The sequence below is a fragment of the Panthera tigris genome, chromosome B2 (assembly GCF_018350195.1).
Source record: "Panthera tigris isolate Pti1 chromosome B2, P.tigris_Pti1_mat1.1, whole genome shotgun sequence".
Lineage (NCBI taxonomy): Eukaryota > Metazoa > Chordata > Mammalia > Carnivora > Felidae > Panthera > Panthera tigris.
Genome location: NC_056664.1, coordinates 140493582 through 140507331, shown reverse-complemented (window position 1 = coordinate 140507331; position 13750 = coordinate 140493582). Strand labels below are relative to the sequence as shown.

The 13750-nt window shown below is 47.2% G+C and overlaps 1 protein-coding gene across 8 annotated transcripts in view; it reads right to left on the bottom strand.

Annotated features, from left to right (window-relative positions):
* Window positions 1–348: 348 nt before the first annotated feature.
* ARID1B (AT-rich interaction domain 1B) overlaps window positions 349–13750 on the bottom strand; it is a 447008-nt gene continuing 433606 nt past the window's right edge. For all 8 annotated transcript variants that reach the window (XM_042987379.1, XM_042987385.1, XM_042987380.1 and 5 more), the window contains 5 exons: window positions 12432–12579; window positions 9871–9967; window positions 7625–8408; window positions 5240–5370; window positions 349–3079 (listed from right to left, as the gene is read on the bottom strand). In XM_042987379.1, the coding sequence (XP_042843313.1) occupies window positions 1343–3079; window positions 5240–5370; window positions 7625–8408; window positions 9871–9967; window positions 12432–12579 (2897 nt within the window). In that variant the 3' untranslated portion in view covers window positions 349–1342. The remainder of the gene's footprint in view (window positions 3080–5239; window positions 5371–7624; window positions 8409–9870; window positions 9968–12431; window positions 12580–13750) is intronic.

Here is a 13750-nt window from a genome sequence, read left to right as displayed (position 1 = left end):
TTTTTTTTTTTTTAAACTACATTATCTTGAAATACAAATGTGGATTCTCGTCACTGAAAAATCTTTGAAGTTGTGTTTCTTCCTTTTAGTTGTATTTTTTTCTTTTTTGTCTGTACTGGTAACCATTTTCTAAATCAATCCATATGCAACCATTTCCACACCTTGATTCATGAAGCAAATTGTGATCAGCTGCTCTCCCGAAATAGAGCATGACTTTATACATACAGAAACTTGTACATTACCCTCTTTTTTTTGTTTGTTTTTTTTTGTTTGTTTTTGTTTTTTGTATTTTTTCTTTTTTTTCTTTTTTTGGAGATATGGCCCTAATGAAAAAATATATAAAATAAAAATAAAAAATTATTTAACTCTACCATCGCTTCGTAGTTACCACATCATGAAAAAGAAACTAAAAACTTTGTACTAAAAAAAAAAAAAAAAAACCAGAAAAAAAGAAAAGAGAAAAGAAAAAATGAGGGTGTGTTTAATGTACAACTTCTATATACATCACAGCCCATAGGCAGTAAAAAAAAAAAAATATTTAAAAAATGATTAAAGGAATTGTGAAGAACGTTGGACGTGGAAGGTCCAACGACAGACGGCAGACACGACTGACGGTAGTGGTGAGGAAGCAATTTCCGTTGATCGCTGTCAGGTATGTGTTTTCACTCTTAACTTCAAACGACATCGTTTTTGCGCGTAGCCTAATGGAACCATTTTCCTGTGGAGAAACCAGTATCATTTCATCGTCTGACTACTGACTGACACACCTCCTTGAGCCCCTGTTCCTACATCTCTAGAAGTAGTTTCTATTGCACAGAGCTTTGGGTGATGGGATACAGTTTTGTTTTGTTTTGTTTTTTTCATTATCTGAAGAATGACATGCCTAGGAAGTTGATCACTTTTTCACCTTTTTTGCCTCAGTGTGGTGAAATTTTCCCATCTTAGCATCTTTCGCCGCAATTTGTTTCATTGAAGTCAATTTGCTTCCCCAAAAATGCAACACGACATGGAAAAGAACATTAAAAAGAAAATCTGTGAAAAACAACAAGTGACCTTTGAATGCACTAGACAGCAACTTTGGTTAAAAACAAAAACAAAAACAAAAACAAAAACAAAATAAAAAACCCCAAAAGGATGTACTTATACACACAGACAGCAAATATTAATTTCATAACTGTTCGAATTAATTATTTCTTTAATTCCCAATTGGTAAATAGTGAATGGGGCAGAGGAGCAAAGATTTTCTTTTCCTTCTTCCTACGCTGGATAAACAAGAACAGAAAACAGCCAGTTATACGGGAGCCTCTAGTTTTCACTCACACATGCTGCCTTCTCACTGATGTCATAACTGCCCAATCTGAAACAGTACATCACAGATGACAGACGCAACCAGAGAGTTCAGGACGGCTGATATCGAGATATCCAGCAATCGACCCTCGTGCAGAAGGAATTCCGAGCGGTTCTCGTCCACCCTGGCCATGGCCAGCAGAGCCTTGGCCGCCCTGCACATCATGTCCACGCTCGGTGGTTCTAGAGGCGGCGGCTGCATGTGCATGAGGTTATGCTGGCTCTGCTGATACTGGGCCATGGTGACCCCGTCCTCTAGGAAGCTTATCAAGTTTCCGATGCTTCCCTTCTGCACAGCTATTGCCCTTGCTGCCAGCGCGTCCCCTTGGGCAAGGTTCGATAAGAGCGCCATGGACATTTCTCGACAGACTGGGTTTTTGCGATCCCCAACGTACCTAACTAACGTAGCGTAGAATTTCTCCTGGCGACTAAATGGAGGCGTGGCCAAGATCAGGTCCACGTTGTTGTCCTGGATACTGAGTTTGCAGAGGGTCTCCAGCACAAGTCTCTGAGGCGACAGGACAGAGTTGGGTCCCACGGTTGGAAAGGGGTCTTGTGCCTCTGCCGACGGGCACACCATCCAGTGCAGCAAGCCGTCCAGAATTGGCAGGCAGATGCTTTCTGTGTACGCAGACAAGTCTAGTTGCCCGGAAATGTTGGCCAACGTGACCAGCGTGTTGTCCCTTAGGACCTCCAGGCAGTCCCACCACCACTCGTCTTTGCTGCAGGCCACCCCTTTGTCCTCGTCTTCCTCTTTCTCGTAGGTCTGCGGCGCTCGCTTCCTCTCTGGATGCTCGTGGTGAAGGAGAATCAGCTTCCCCAGGATCAGCACCAAGCCTGGATGTTTGGACATTTCGGCGTCATTGCCAGGCACAAAAGACAAGCTACGGACAATATTCGACACACAGATGCAGCGCTTGGCCAGGGAATCCTGCCAGTGCGCGATGGTGCAGAGAGGAGTCTCGTCTCGGCTCCTGGGCTCGTCCTCCAGCAGCTTGATGTTCCGGTGACTTTTGGCTTGATGTATCCCAAAGGGAAACTTCCCGCTCTCGGTCTGGGTACCAGGGTTTGCATCTTCGGGCAGCGCCCCCGGCCGAGCACAGAGGACGTCATCGATGGTTGCGATGATGCTCTTCTCTTGCTGCTCGTCAGAATCGCCTTTTCCTTCCTGCTCTTTCTTCCTCCCGGTGGAGCTCAGAGGGGGAGGTGGACGCCTGCGAGGAGGAATTTCCATCTTGCTCTCAAAGTGAGTCTGGATGTGCTCGGTGGTGTCCCCCCCACCAAGCTGCCAGTGCAGAAGTCCGCTGTTGAACTCCTGAACACGACCCAGCTTGTCAGATCGGTCGACCACAAACAGGTTGTTCTTTTTGACTATCTTTATCGGGAGCTTGTCGAACTTGCTAGCTTGCCTGGGCTTCTCCTTCGGATCCGCAGTGGCGTTGGGAGAGGCCAGAGTCGCGCTGCTCCTCTCCTCGGTCTCCGTCTTCCTGTCGTCCTCCTCCTCGTCGTCCTCCTCGTCGTCCTCCTCGTCATCCTCCTCGTCCACACACTCGGTGCCCTCCTCCTCTTTCCCAGACTCGTCGGCCAAGGACTGGCCGTCAGCTCTCTTCCCCGCATTGTGATCAAGTGCTTTTTGGCTGGGGTCTCCCACCTCATATTCCGTAAGAATTCCAAAAATGTCAATTAGGCATTTTCTAAAGTACTCTACTAAAAGTTCCAGAAATCCGGACAGCTAGAGAGGAGGACAAGAACAAGAACGGGGACAATGTCATAACCTCACACGGGGACTGAGAAGGGTAACAATCCTAATAACTATCAATACATTTTTAGGGTGATTTTCACACGTTTCATTTCCTTTTTGGCTGGGCCAAGAAAGAGAAACCATAGATGGGTGGGAACCGTCTCCCGAATTTTACATTGTTGACGAAACCACATGTTTTTTATTTGCTGCTTACTTTCCTACTCTATCTGTATGGAAACTTCCGTGTTATTTTCTTACCTTTAATAGTATCAGTGACGGACTGCTTTGTGCTCTTTGTCTTTTCTTCTGATTTAGGTACAACACACTCCATATTAGAAGAGTGGGAATGTGGATTTTATAGACTCATTCACCCAAAGTGAGTCTGTTCTCTTCTGCTATTTATCTGAGACTTGCTTGCCTGGATTTTTATGGTTATTATTCTTAGGATTTTATGGTTATTTTTGTCTCAGGTGCCATAGGTTACTCTAATTTACATTCTCCATATATCTTTGGGAGAAGATAATTTCAGCAATGTAGTAGCTCATAAACACAGAAAATTAAAAACAAATCAATTTAGTCCCTGATAAATGAATTAGAATGTTTCGTCGAATGCAATTTTACATTTCAGTTATCACAACTCTAACTGAAAGACAAAAGCAACTATGAGAACCAGTTTTGTTTCCTTTAAGCGAATGTGTGCATCAAGAAAATCAACACGCTCCATGATTAGCGACTGCCCAAGCTCCCCGCCCCCAGCACCCATGCCACCGCGCTTAGGGATGATAAAGGATTAATAAGGAAGGCAGGAGTCTTTAATGATAGGTGTTTTGGAAGTCAACCATACTTTCATATCCTGCTATCAGTTTCCTGAAAGTGGGGTTGAAACAATTATTAAGAAGAAAGGGGAAACTGAGGTACTGACCACAAAGTACTCACTTTTAGGGGATGAAGGCACACAATTTTGCAAGTGAAGGTTTGGGCCTTTATCTCTCCACCACCCCCCCCCCCCCATACTTAAAGTGAACTTTTTTCCCAGGGCAGGGGAAGGGGCAAGTTACCAAAGCAATTCTGGTTACTAAAGTGTGTGATCAACAGTCGTTCACCCAACAGAAGGCTGAAAGGCAATTACTCTAAGGGAGGCGTATACATTTTTAAATATTTTCTGTTACAGTGGACTTCAAGCAATGTTTATAACCTTATTAATACACTTCCTATAAGTGAAAAATTGCCTTTCAGGGCTATCATGAAGGACTGAAATGTGAGAAGAAAAGACCAAGTGGAAGATTCTGGTCTAATTTAGACAGAAGCAAGGTAATTAGATGTTTTGGTTTTCTCCTCCCAAAGCAGAGAATTGTGCGTACTCAGTAAGGAGAATTACCTTTTCTTGTTTTTGTTTCTATATATTTCTTTACAAGTCTGTAGCTTAGTTGGGCCATTTCCCCTAACCCTCTGCTCCCCTTCTCTCTTCTAGCAATTAATGCTGGAAGCCACACCTTAAGTCTAGCACTGAACAAAGGACAGCGTTAAGCTTACTAAGATTAGTAGGCTTTTCAGTGATTCCTTCAGAATAAGGTGGACAGAGGCAGAAAGGAAGGAAGGAGACCAAGAAGCAAGTTTGGCCGTGAGTTCACAACTATTTCAGCTGAATGATGGGTATACGGGGGTTCGCCAAGCTGTTCTCTCTGCCTCTCTCGCTCTCTCTCGTACATTTTCTATAACATTTCTTTTTAATTAAAAGGAAGGGATTATGTCTCACCGGAAAGTAGAGTATGTCCCGTTATAAGCTCTTGCGTATTCAGCCTGACTTCAGCGCCGGCTTCGTGTCTGGATTACCTCCCACCCGCCTGCTGATATTCATTCTGAACAACAATTACTTTCACTGTTATCTATGCCGCACACACACATACACACACACGTGTGCACGGGGGACTGTTTTCTCAGGAGAAGCACACGTATGCGTGTGTTTATTATACTGGAGCCTGGAAGGAATTATGATTCCCGGATTAAGCGCCCAGACAGCTCTACATGTGTAACAGCCACGAGGACGGCCCTGCGTCCCGGGGTGCCCACCACTCTGGGCATGCGTTCAAGCATGAGCTCCTGAACTTTCTTGTTCTACCCTGGCCCCTGGCTGGACGGGCGCTGGCGTACCTGGGAGAGACTGAAGGTGGCGACAGTGCTGTCATCGTACAGGAGAATGTTAATGGTGTCCAGAGCCCATGTACTTTCAGCCAAAAGACCGGACTTGAGGGACATCATCACACGCCAGGCCTCAGGAGTAACTAAAACCAGGGGAAAGGACAAGGATGAGGTGAATATTAACTCTGTGCATGAAAGAACAGAAAATAACGAAAGAATAAGAAGAAAGAAGTGGGGTGCTGAGTGAGGTACTGATTTCAAACAAATGTGCCGAGGCGCAGTTAAACGCGATCGTTTCCAGAATTCACACGGAGGGGACGGCTTACTAAGAAACTGCTGTCGTTTAAGATCCTTTGGCTTGTTGGTTACACACGAGCCCAAAGTGCTTCTTGAGGAGGGGGTGCTAATAAGCACAAGGGCCCTTTCTCATCTCCGATTTATTTCCTTTAGTCCCTAACGGACTCTGTAATGACGCCGCAGAGTGTTAGTAATGGAGTCACAGCAAAAAAACTGGTTGTCTTCTTTGGCCCGCTCCATTCCCAAATGTCTCAGGGAGGCCCCTCTGGCAGATCTCTGGAAGGCTGGTGAGTATGCGGCAGCACATTCTCAGATATAGAGTCTTGATATTCCCTTGCTGTCCTCTTCTATCCGAGCTCCTGCCCTCAGAACATGCTGCTGACAATTATTAGCACTTTGATGGTTCAGATTTTTCAACAGCTTGGTCTGAGCCAGGGGAGGGGAAACAGAGCGACTGCGCTTTTCTTTCCCCCCTTCCTGTTACCGAAGAAGAGAGAGGGGTTAGAGAAGACATTTGCAGGATGTGCCGTAAGATGGGGCTGGGAGAAGAGGCCCGCGATAGGTCTGAAATTTCTGTCTCGGGAAACTGGCGGAAGCACATGGCACGAGCAGGCCTGTGCGCTCAGGAGTCACCAGGGCCACAGCCAATGCCAGACATCAGCAGTGATCTCCTGTGCTGGGGGGGGGGGGGGGGGCGTGGGTTTCCACCTCTAGGTTGATCTCATCTACGTTTCCTATTTTCTATGAGGCACACAAAACTTTTCTAACAGAAAAGGCAAACTTCCTTTTTAAAATAAGGAACATAGGGGCGCCTGGGTGGCTCAGCCGGTTAAGCGTCCCACTTCGGTTCAGGGCATGATCTCGCAGTTTGTGGATTTGAGCCCTGCATAGGGCTCTGTGCTGATGGCTCGGAGCCTGGAGCCCACTTCGGATTCTGTGTCTCCCTCGCTCTCTACCCCCCCCCCCCCCATTTACGCTCTGTCTCTCTCTGTCTCTCTCAAAAATAAATAAACATTAGAAAATTTTTTTCTTTAAATAAGGAACATAACTTTCCCCAGGCTGAAGACAAACACTGATCTAACATGTGCAAAGACACGTATAAAAATTTAAATACATTTATTTATGTGCACACGCATAAACACACAGACACATGTGCATATTTTTATGTATATCTTTCCATATATAAAATGGTGCTCGGTGTCTGTATCTCCTCCTTGTCTCCAGCACCCCTCTCTCTAAAACTCCTTACTTCTCTCTCCCTCTCTCTGTACAGGTCCTTAATTCTGATGGTTGAAAACATCTCTAATATCTTTGATTTTCTAGTCCCTGTAGTAAATGATTTCAAGTCAAGTGATTTTGAGATTTTTGAAAACTTTTTTGTATGACCAAGATCTATAATTTCCTTTGCCGTATTAAAAGGACTTCAAAAATAATGCAGAAAAACTGTCCGTACTCCTAGATGTTCCAGATCTCTAATTAGCATTCAGAACATCCCAACAGAATGAATAAACACGATTTGCACCCGACTGAAATAGCTTCTGGGCCCATATCTACCAGCACCGGGTTACCATCAATTCTATACATCAAAGCATATCAAATTCCGTATATGCTATATATTTATCTACGTATCACATGCAGGCTTTTACTTTTTCCCGGGGAAGCTCACGGTCTGTATGTTGTTACCAAAATTACAGAGTGGCTCGTATTTTCTCAGTCCACCTCAGCATTTCATTAGCCTCTCGGCTGTTAGGCTCACACTGCAGAGATTAAGTGCCTGGTTAAGGTCAAAGCTTTAAGCTCAGAACGCGGTACAGGACGTAGTCGCTGAGGAGCCCCTGGTCTCTCACTTGGGGCTCTACTCTCGCGCACAGATAACGCTCCTGTGGAAAAATCCCACGTCAATTCACGCTCCTCTCGGGCACTGTTTCTGAACTCGGATCAGTAGCTTCCAAGTATTGCCCCTGCATAGAACCACCGCTTGACGGCTTGTCGTCCTAAGAACTTCATCCCTTTGAGATTAACAGGAGCTAGATCTAAGCTAACATGAAAATTCTAGAACACAACTGGGCTTCATTTCCGGACTGAGCCCGGAACGCTTACCGATATCTTTTGAGGTAATCTTTCGCCTTTGTTTCAAGACTGGCTGCGATGCCTCGACTGAGCCAGGAGGGAAGGTGATCTCCCTTCGGATCGGGGGTGGCTGGGGGGGCGGGCCCGTGACCTGGGCCGTGGGGACGGTGGGCAGGACCTTCTGCATCTTCAGAGAGGGCAGAAAGGGAGACTTGCTGGGAGACATGCGGCTCTCCAGGGAGCGCTGGAAGGACGCGGGGCTGGGGGCTCTGGAGATGTGGTTTGGCAGTGATGGAGGCGTCTGGTAGGATGACTGAGGCGGGCGCGTGATGGGCTGCATGGAGGCGGGAGAGGACATATAAGGCTGACGTTGGCTGACGTGGGAAGGCCACTGGCTCTCGTGATTGATCCTTTGCTCGGGTACCAGCATATCATCCGTGCGGTTCATGCCTGGATACGGGGGGGCCTGGGCCGGGCCCCCGGGGCCCTGCCGGTTCTGGTAGGGGTAAGGCATATCATTGCGCGTCGCCCACATGCTCTGCTGAGGCCCTTCGCTGGAGGACGACTGCATGGGGCCGCCCATCATGGGAGGCGGGATCCCGTGCGGCTGCATCTGCCCGGGGCCCTGCACCCTCTCTCTGTTGTAGGGGTACGGGTACTGCCCCTGGATGGGCCTCCTGTCCGGTCCGGAGTAGGAACTTCCGTACTGGTTATACATCTCTTGCTGCTGGCTGCCGAACTGCATGTTGTACATGTCTCCCTCGTGGCGTTTGGCCGGAGGCCCATACATGCCGTCCATATGGCGTTTGTAATTCTGAAATTCATATAAAGACAAATCACACTGATGTGCTTTTACAGGTATAATCACACACTTAAATTATGCAAAACAGTTATTACCTGGTGGAATGTTCATTTCAAAATGGGTATGGGAAGCTCCTGTGACAACTAAGGACTAACAATTTAGGCACTCTATTTCCGGATTAGGGTACCACATCACGGACTCCGAAGAGGGTTTCCAAAGTTTGTTTTCGTGTGCTTGGAATTTTCTGTGGGGAAAAGAAAGCTTCCTCTCTCTTTTTCCTGGTAGGTATCCCTCCTCCCTTTTGGGATTTCTCAGGGCTGCAATATAGGAGGACGTGGCTTTGGAGACTCCCGCACAGGCGACGCCAGACAGGGGCTCGGGACTACACGAAGGTGCCTCGGCAGGAAGAGGAAAACTCTCACCAGAATGGACTGAGCTTCCCGAAGGCCAGCCTGAAAGCCCCTGGACAGATTTCTCAGGCCTAGCTTTGCGTTAGCAGTGTCTCCCCACGGCATCTGGCTCCTCAGACCGGGCCTGCGTGGACACCCTACGGTCTATGGCCCCCACCCCGACTTCCAGCTGTGCAGGTCAGAGTCTCCCCGGCGAGCCCCGCTGGTCCCAGCCTCTGACAGCAGGCCCGGTGCAGCCCGTGTTACTAGGTTCCCCTCCTGGGGACATCCGGGTGTCAGCACCCCACCAGGTGGGAACCTCCTGACGTAGAGAGATGTGGATGTGTTCGTGTTCTTTCACCTCACCCAGAAGCTGTTTAGGACCAGCTGGTGTAAAAATAAAAGTCACGTACATACACGCTCCAGTAGAATTCAATGCTTAAGACCCCTTCCGTGTTACCAGAGGTCTTAGACCTGAAAAGTTGTTTCGAGACAGCAAAGTCCTGTGTCTGAACGGCCACAGCATGGTGGGCAATTCTCTGCATCAGTAGCGACATCTGCAAGGTTATCTTACACAATTGAAGACCCACGGCTGCGTAGGCCAGCGTAACCCGCCCCCGTCCCCCCCATGTCAGCAAAACACGCGGTCCTTAAGATCTTGTTTTTAAAAAGCCAATTAACTTTTAACTTTTGATACTGGTATATAATATTTGAAGTTGTTTTTTTTTCTTCTACACACCTTCTTTAAAACATCGACAAATTTCAGTTCAGGCACCTGACAGGACAACACACACACCAGACACCCGTTTAAAAAACCTTTACTCCGGCTGGGCGTTATTTACAAGGATGAACGTCCTTTGCTTCCTACAACATGTTATATTTGTTTCGGGATCCCATATATCAAGAGCTTTTTAAAATGTGCTGACTTTCAAATCCTAACAATATTTTCTAGCACGAGCAAATATATCCTGATTGTTCAATAAATACCACTGTTTTTTGTTATACTTCCTAAAACTTCTCAGAAGTAACGCAAATTTGAGTTTTAAACAGAAAGCGCAGAGATGCATTCCTGCCCGCCAACTCACCGGCTGCTGTGGATACAGGCCGGGCTGGTGTCCTCCATATGGCGGCTGTCCTGAGGGAGGGCCTTGGCCTGGGTACTGCTGCCCGTAAGGTTCGTGCCTAGAATGAGCCATTCAAAGAGAACTTCATTTTCAAAAGACCTCAGGCCGAGAGAGAAATGAACAGTTCACTGCTGGGAATTCCGCACCCCTGAGTGGTCTGGTCTGTCCCTCACTGCACAACACCTTCCAGCAGAGGCACGCCAAGCAGAAACAGCACTTGAACTTTTAGCCAAAGGGATGGGCACACCCGTTTTGGGAACGCTGCCAATCTCCTGGCTAGTAGGTGTGTGAGGAGTCCCGGCAGGACAGGCTGGCACCCTCTGCCTTTGAGAGGAGCCTCCGCCCACCCACTGACGCGGCCCCGGGGAGTGTCACAACATGGTGATGTGAGGTGTTCATGAAAGCAGGAGATAACAAAAGCAATGTACGAATCAAAGCAGGATTTCTGGGAGTGCCAGAACACAGACGTATAACCACGGAAACTGTCTCTACTTATTTTCTCATTATGAATAGGAAGTGTTCAATCTCTTAAAAAGCGTACTTCCCGATTCATCCAAAATGATACTGAGTTAGCTGATAATTGTAAAAATAGAACTACTCAAAATTTTGAAGTCCCATGACCCTACAAGGCCACAGAAAAGAGTAACAGAGAGGACTTACAAGAGTGACGGGGTTGATTTGAACGTACTCCTACGTTTAAATCTTTTTTACATTTCTAAATCTTAAAATGGGAATGACTAATACACTTATTTTTCAACTGCCATTACACCGAGCAGCTATAAATACCATAAAAGTAGCACGCTTAAAAGAGCAATAGATTTGAAGTTTAAAGAGATAAACTGGTTTACTTAGTGTATCGATTGAATCCTGTAAGAAAGACAATACTTGGACAGAATATATCCCTAAACTGGTCACAGAATGAAAACAAGAAAGAAAATAAATGAATTTTTAGAAGATCACGGGTAAAACAGACATAGGAGACGTGTTTGCTAAGGGCATTAACAGCTAGAAGGAAGCTTACAGTTGAGTAAAGAAATAGAATTGACATAGATAAAATTTAAGCTGAACAAAGTAGCACTTTTCAGAAAATCTAACAAAGGTAAATAAGCCCTAATGTGGTACAGCCAGATGACCTAAACCAGTTCTAGAAAGCATTCTAGAAGAAACAGAACAGCACATCTGCCTGGGTTCATTTATGAATATATGTTCCAAGAGAGTTGTTCTCCCAATCTCATTGGAAGGTAGGAAGGAGACAAGGAAGGAAGGAAGGAAGGAAGGAAGGAAGGAAGGAAGGAAGGAAGGAAAAGGGAAAAAGAGCTTCTCTTGGATCCTCAAAAATGGATCTAAGTCAAATCCCTGCTACAGCACACTAAGCATGATGGTTAACTGGTTAACAGACACACCACAAATCAACAGTCACCACACTTATGGCCAGGGTAAGAATCCGAAGTCTAGGTTCTTAAGTCGCTACTGGAAAGTACCAAATCACTTTAAGCTCGTGATGGCTCTGTATTCGCAAGAACCAGGTGCACAGAAAGTGCCAGAAAGAAATATTATTTGGTAAAAACAGTGGTTTTCAAACTTCCTTCCTTCCTGTTTGTGTTACGGGTGGGGCGGGGGTGGGGAGGGAACCTTCCCAAGACTTCACCACTGCCTGCGGCCCAGCAGGTGGGCAGTCTGTGAGGAACACCACCACACCAGCCACCCCTACCCCGAGCCATGCCCCTGTGGCCACAGTTACAGAGTCCTCTGGTGAGCCTCAATTTCCTTCCAAAATCACAAATATTACATTCAAGACTTTGTTTCTGAGCACCTGTGCGACGGTGAGGTAAAGAACCTCCCATCCAGGGGAAGGGGCTTTCGTAGTAAGTACTTAGGTCAGGGGCACAGGTAAGGGGCCTGCTTCACAAAAAGAAGTCTCCCATAAGCCACTATTTTAGGAAGCAGTTTCCGGCGACCTCTCAGAGACACTTCAATGACTTTCCCTCCATCTAACTAAAACTAATCTGGATGAGCGCTGAAGCCCAACATTTCGGTGTCCAGAGGCCACCCTGAAAAAAAAAGACTGCCATGGCTTTCCTCAGAGATGTTTCTTAGGGAGCAGAGTATTCTCTCTCCGTTTCACACGTTCGCAGGGAAGAATGGAAACATCTGAGAAGACAAGGCCTGGAAGACTTTTTCGAGGGCTTCCTGGGTGGCTTTCCCGAGGGAAGAAATGCAGGCGGGAAGGCGGTCGGGGGATGCTACACGCCCGACTTTGTGGCCGTTCACAGGAGGAGCCACACGGGGCAGCTGGAGGTGGGGGTCTCGGTGCGGGGACAGGGGCCGAGCATCCGGGTGCTGAGAGGACCACCTGGTTCTCAGGCGTCCCCCTCCCCCGTCCTGAAGGCAGCCACCCCACACGATGCTTAGCGGGAAAGCAGGTACTGTGTGCTGTCGTCGGCTCCCCGGGCTCGGAAACGCACGTGTGAGGAGAGTGCAGTTTCTAGCACTCTCTCCGTGTCGTCTTAGAAAACACTCACCTTCGGTCGTAGCCGGCTCCGTAGGGAAACTGCTGCCGCCCCATGCCCAGACCGGATAGCGCTCCGGAGGGACTCTGGTTATACACGTCCTGCACACTGCTAGTGGGCATCTGTCCTTGAGTCATAAAGGGCTCACTGCTCCCAGGCACTGCAACATTTTAAATCACGGATATAAAATTAAGCATTTTCGACCCCCAAGGGGCCCAGACAGCCCTTCTAGTCATTTCTGTTAACCTCAATATGGCAGATGTAGATGTCTCAGTCTTAACATGGCCGACAACAATACAAACCAATGAGGGTAAGGTCTGGACTCAGGAAGGACCCCAAGATCCCCATCCCTGACCCCATGCACGGGCCTTAAATGAGCCCCCACCTGGAGTACCGGTAGAACCCACGAATATGATGGGAACATGGCTCCCGTGATTACATTACACTCGATGGCCAAAGGGATTTCACAGATGTAACTAAAGTGACTCATCAGCTGACTGGTAGTCAACTAAAAGGGAGATTATCCAGGCGTGCCCTTTCAATCTGTGTCTAGAAGTCAGAGACACCCGCCTGCCGCCCTTGAGGAGGCACCCACCATGCAGTGGAGAAGGCCACATATTCACAAAGGTGGCAGCTTCTAGGACTGTGAAGGCAGACGACAGCCAACAAGACAATGAGACCTCAGTCCTTCGACTTCGAGAACCAAATCTGCCAACAACCTCAACGAGCTCGGAAGAGGGCCCTGAGTCCTGGCTGACATGCTGATGTCTGCCGCGTAAGGCCCTGAGCTGAGAGCCCGCGGGAACATGGGACCGTAAACTGATGTTGTTTTAGGCTGCTGAGTTTGTGGTAATTTGTTATAAAGTAAGGTAGAGACTGAACATCGGCCCTTTCTTGGGTAGGTTATCAGACTTCTGAGTTCAACTCCTTGTCGATGAAGTAAAGTTGGTAATACCACCTCATGCGGTGGTTGTGAGAAAGAAATGCATATACAGTTGACCCTTCTTGCGCGGGTTAGAGGTGCTCACCCCCGCGAAGTTGAAAATCCATGTACAACTTTGGACTCCCCCTTAAAATTAACTCCTAACAGGCCACCGTTGACTAGAAGCCTTGCTGATAACGTACATAGTCAATTAACACATATTTTGTACGTTATACGTACTGTATACTGTATTCTTACAACAAAGCTAAAGAAAAGAAGAGAAAATGTTAAGAAAATCTTACGAGAAAACACATTTATGGGGCGCCTAGCTGGCTCAGTCAGTTAAGTATCTGACTCTTGATTTCAGCTCAGGTCATGATCTCTTGGTTTGTGAGATCGACCCCCGTGT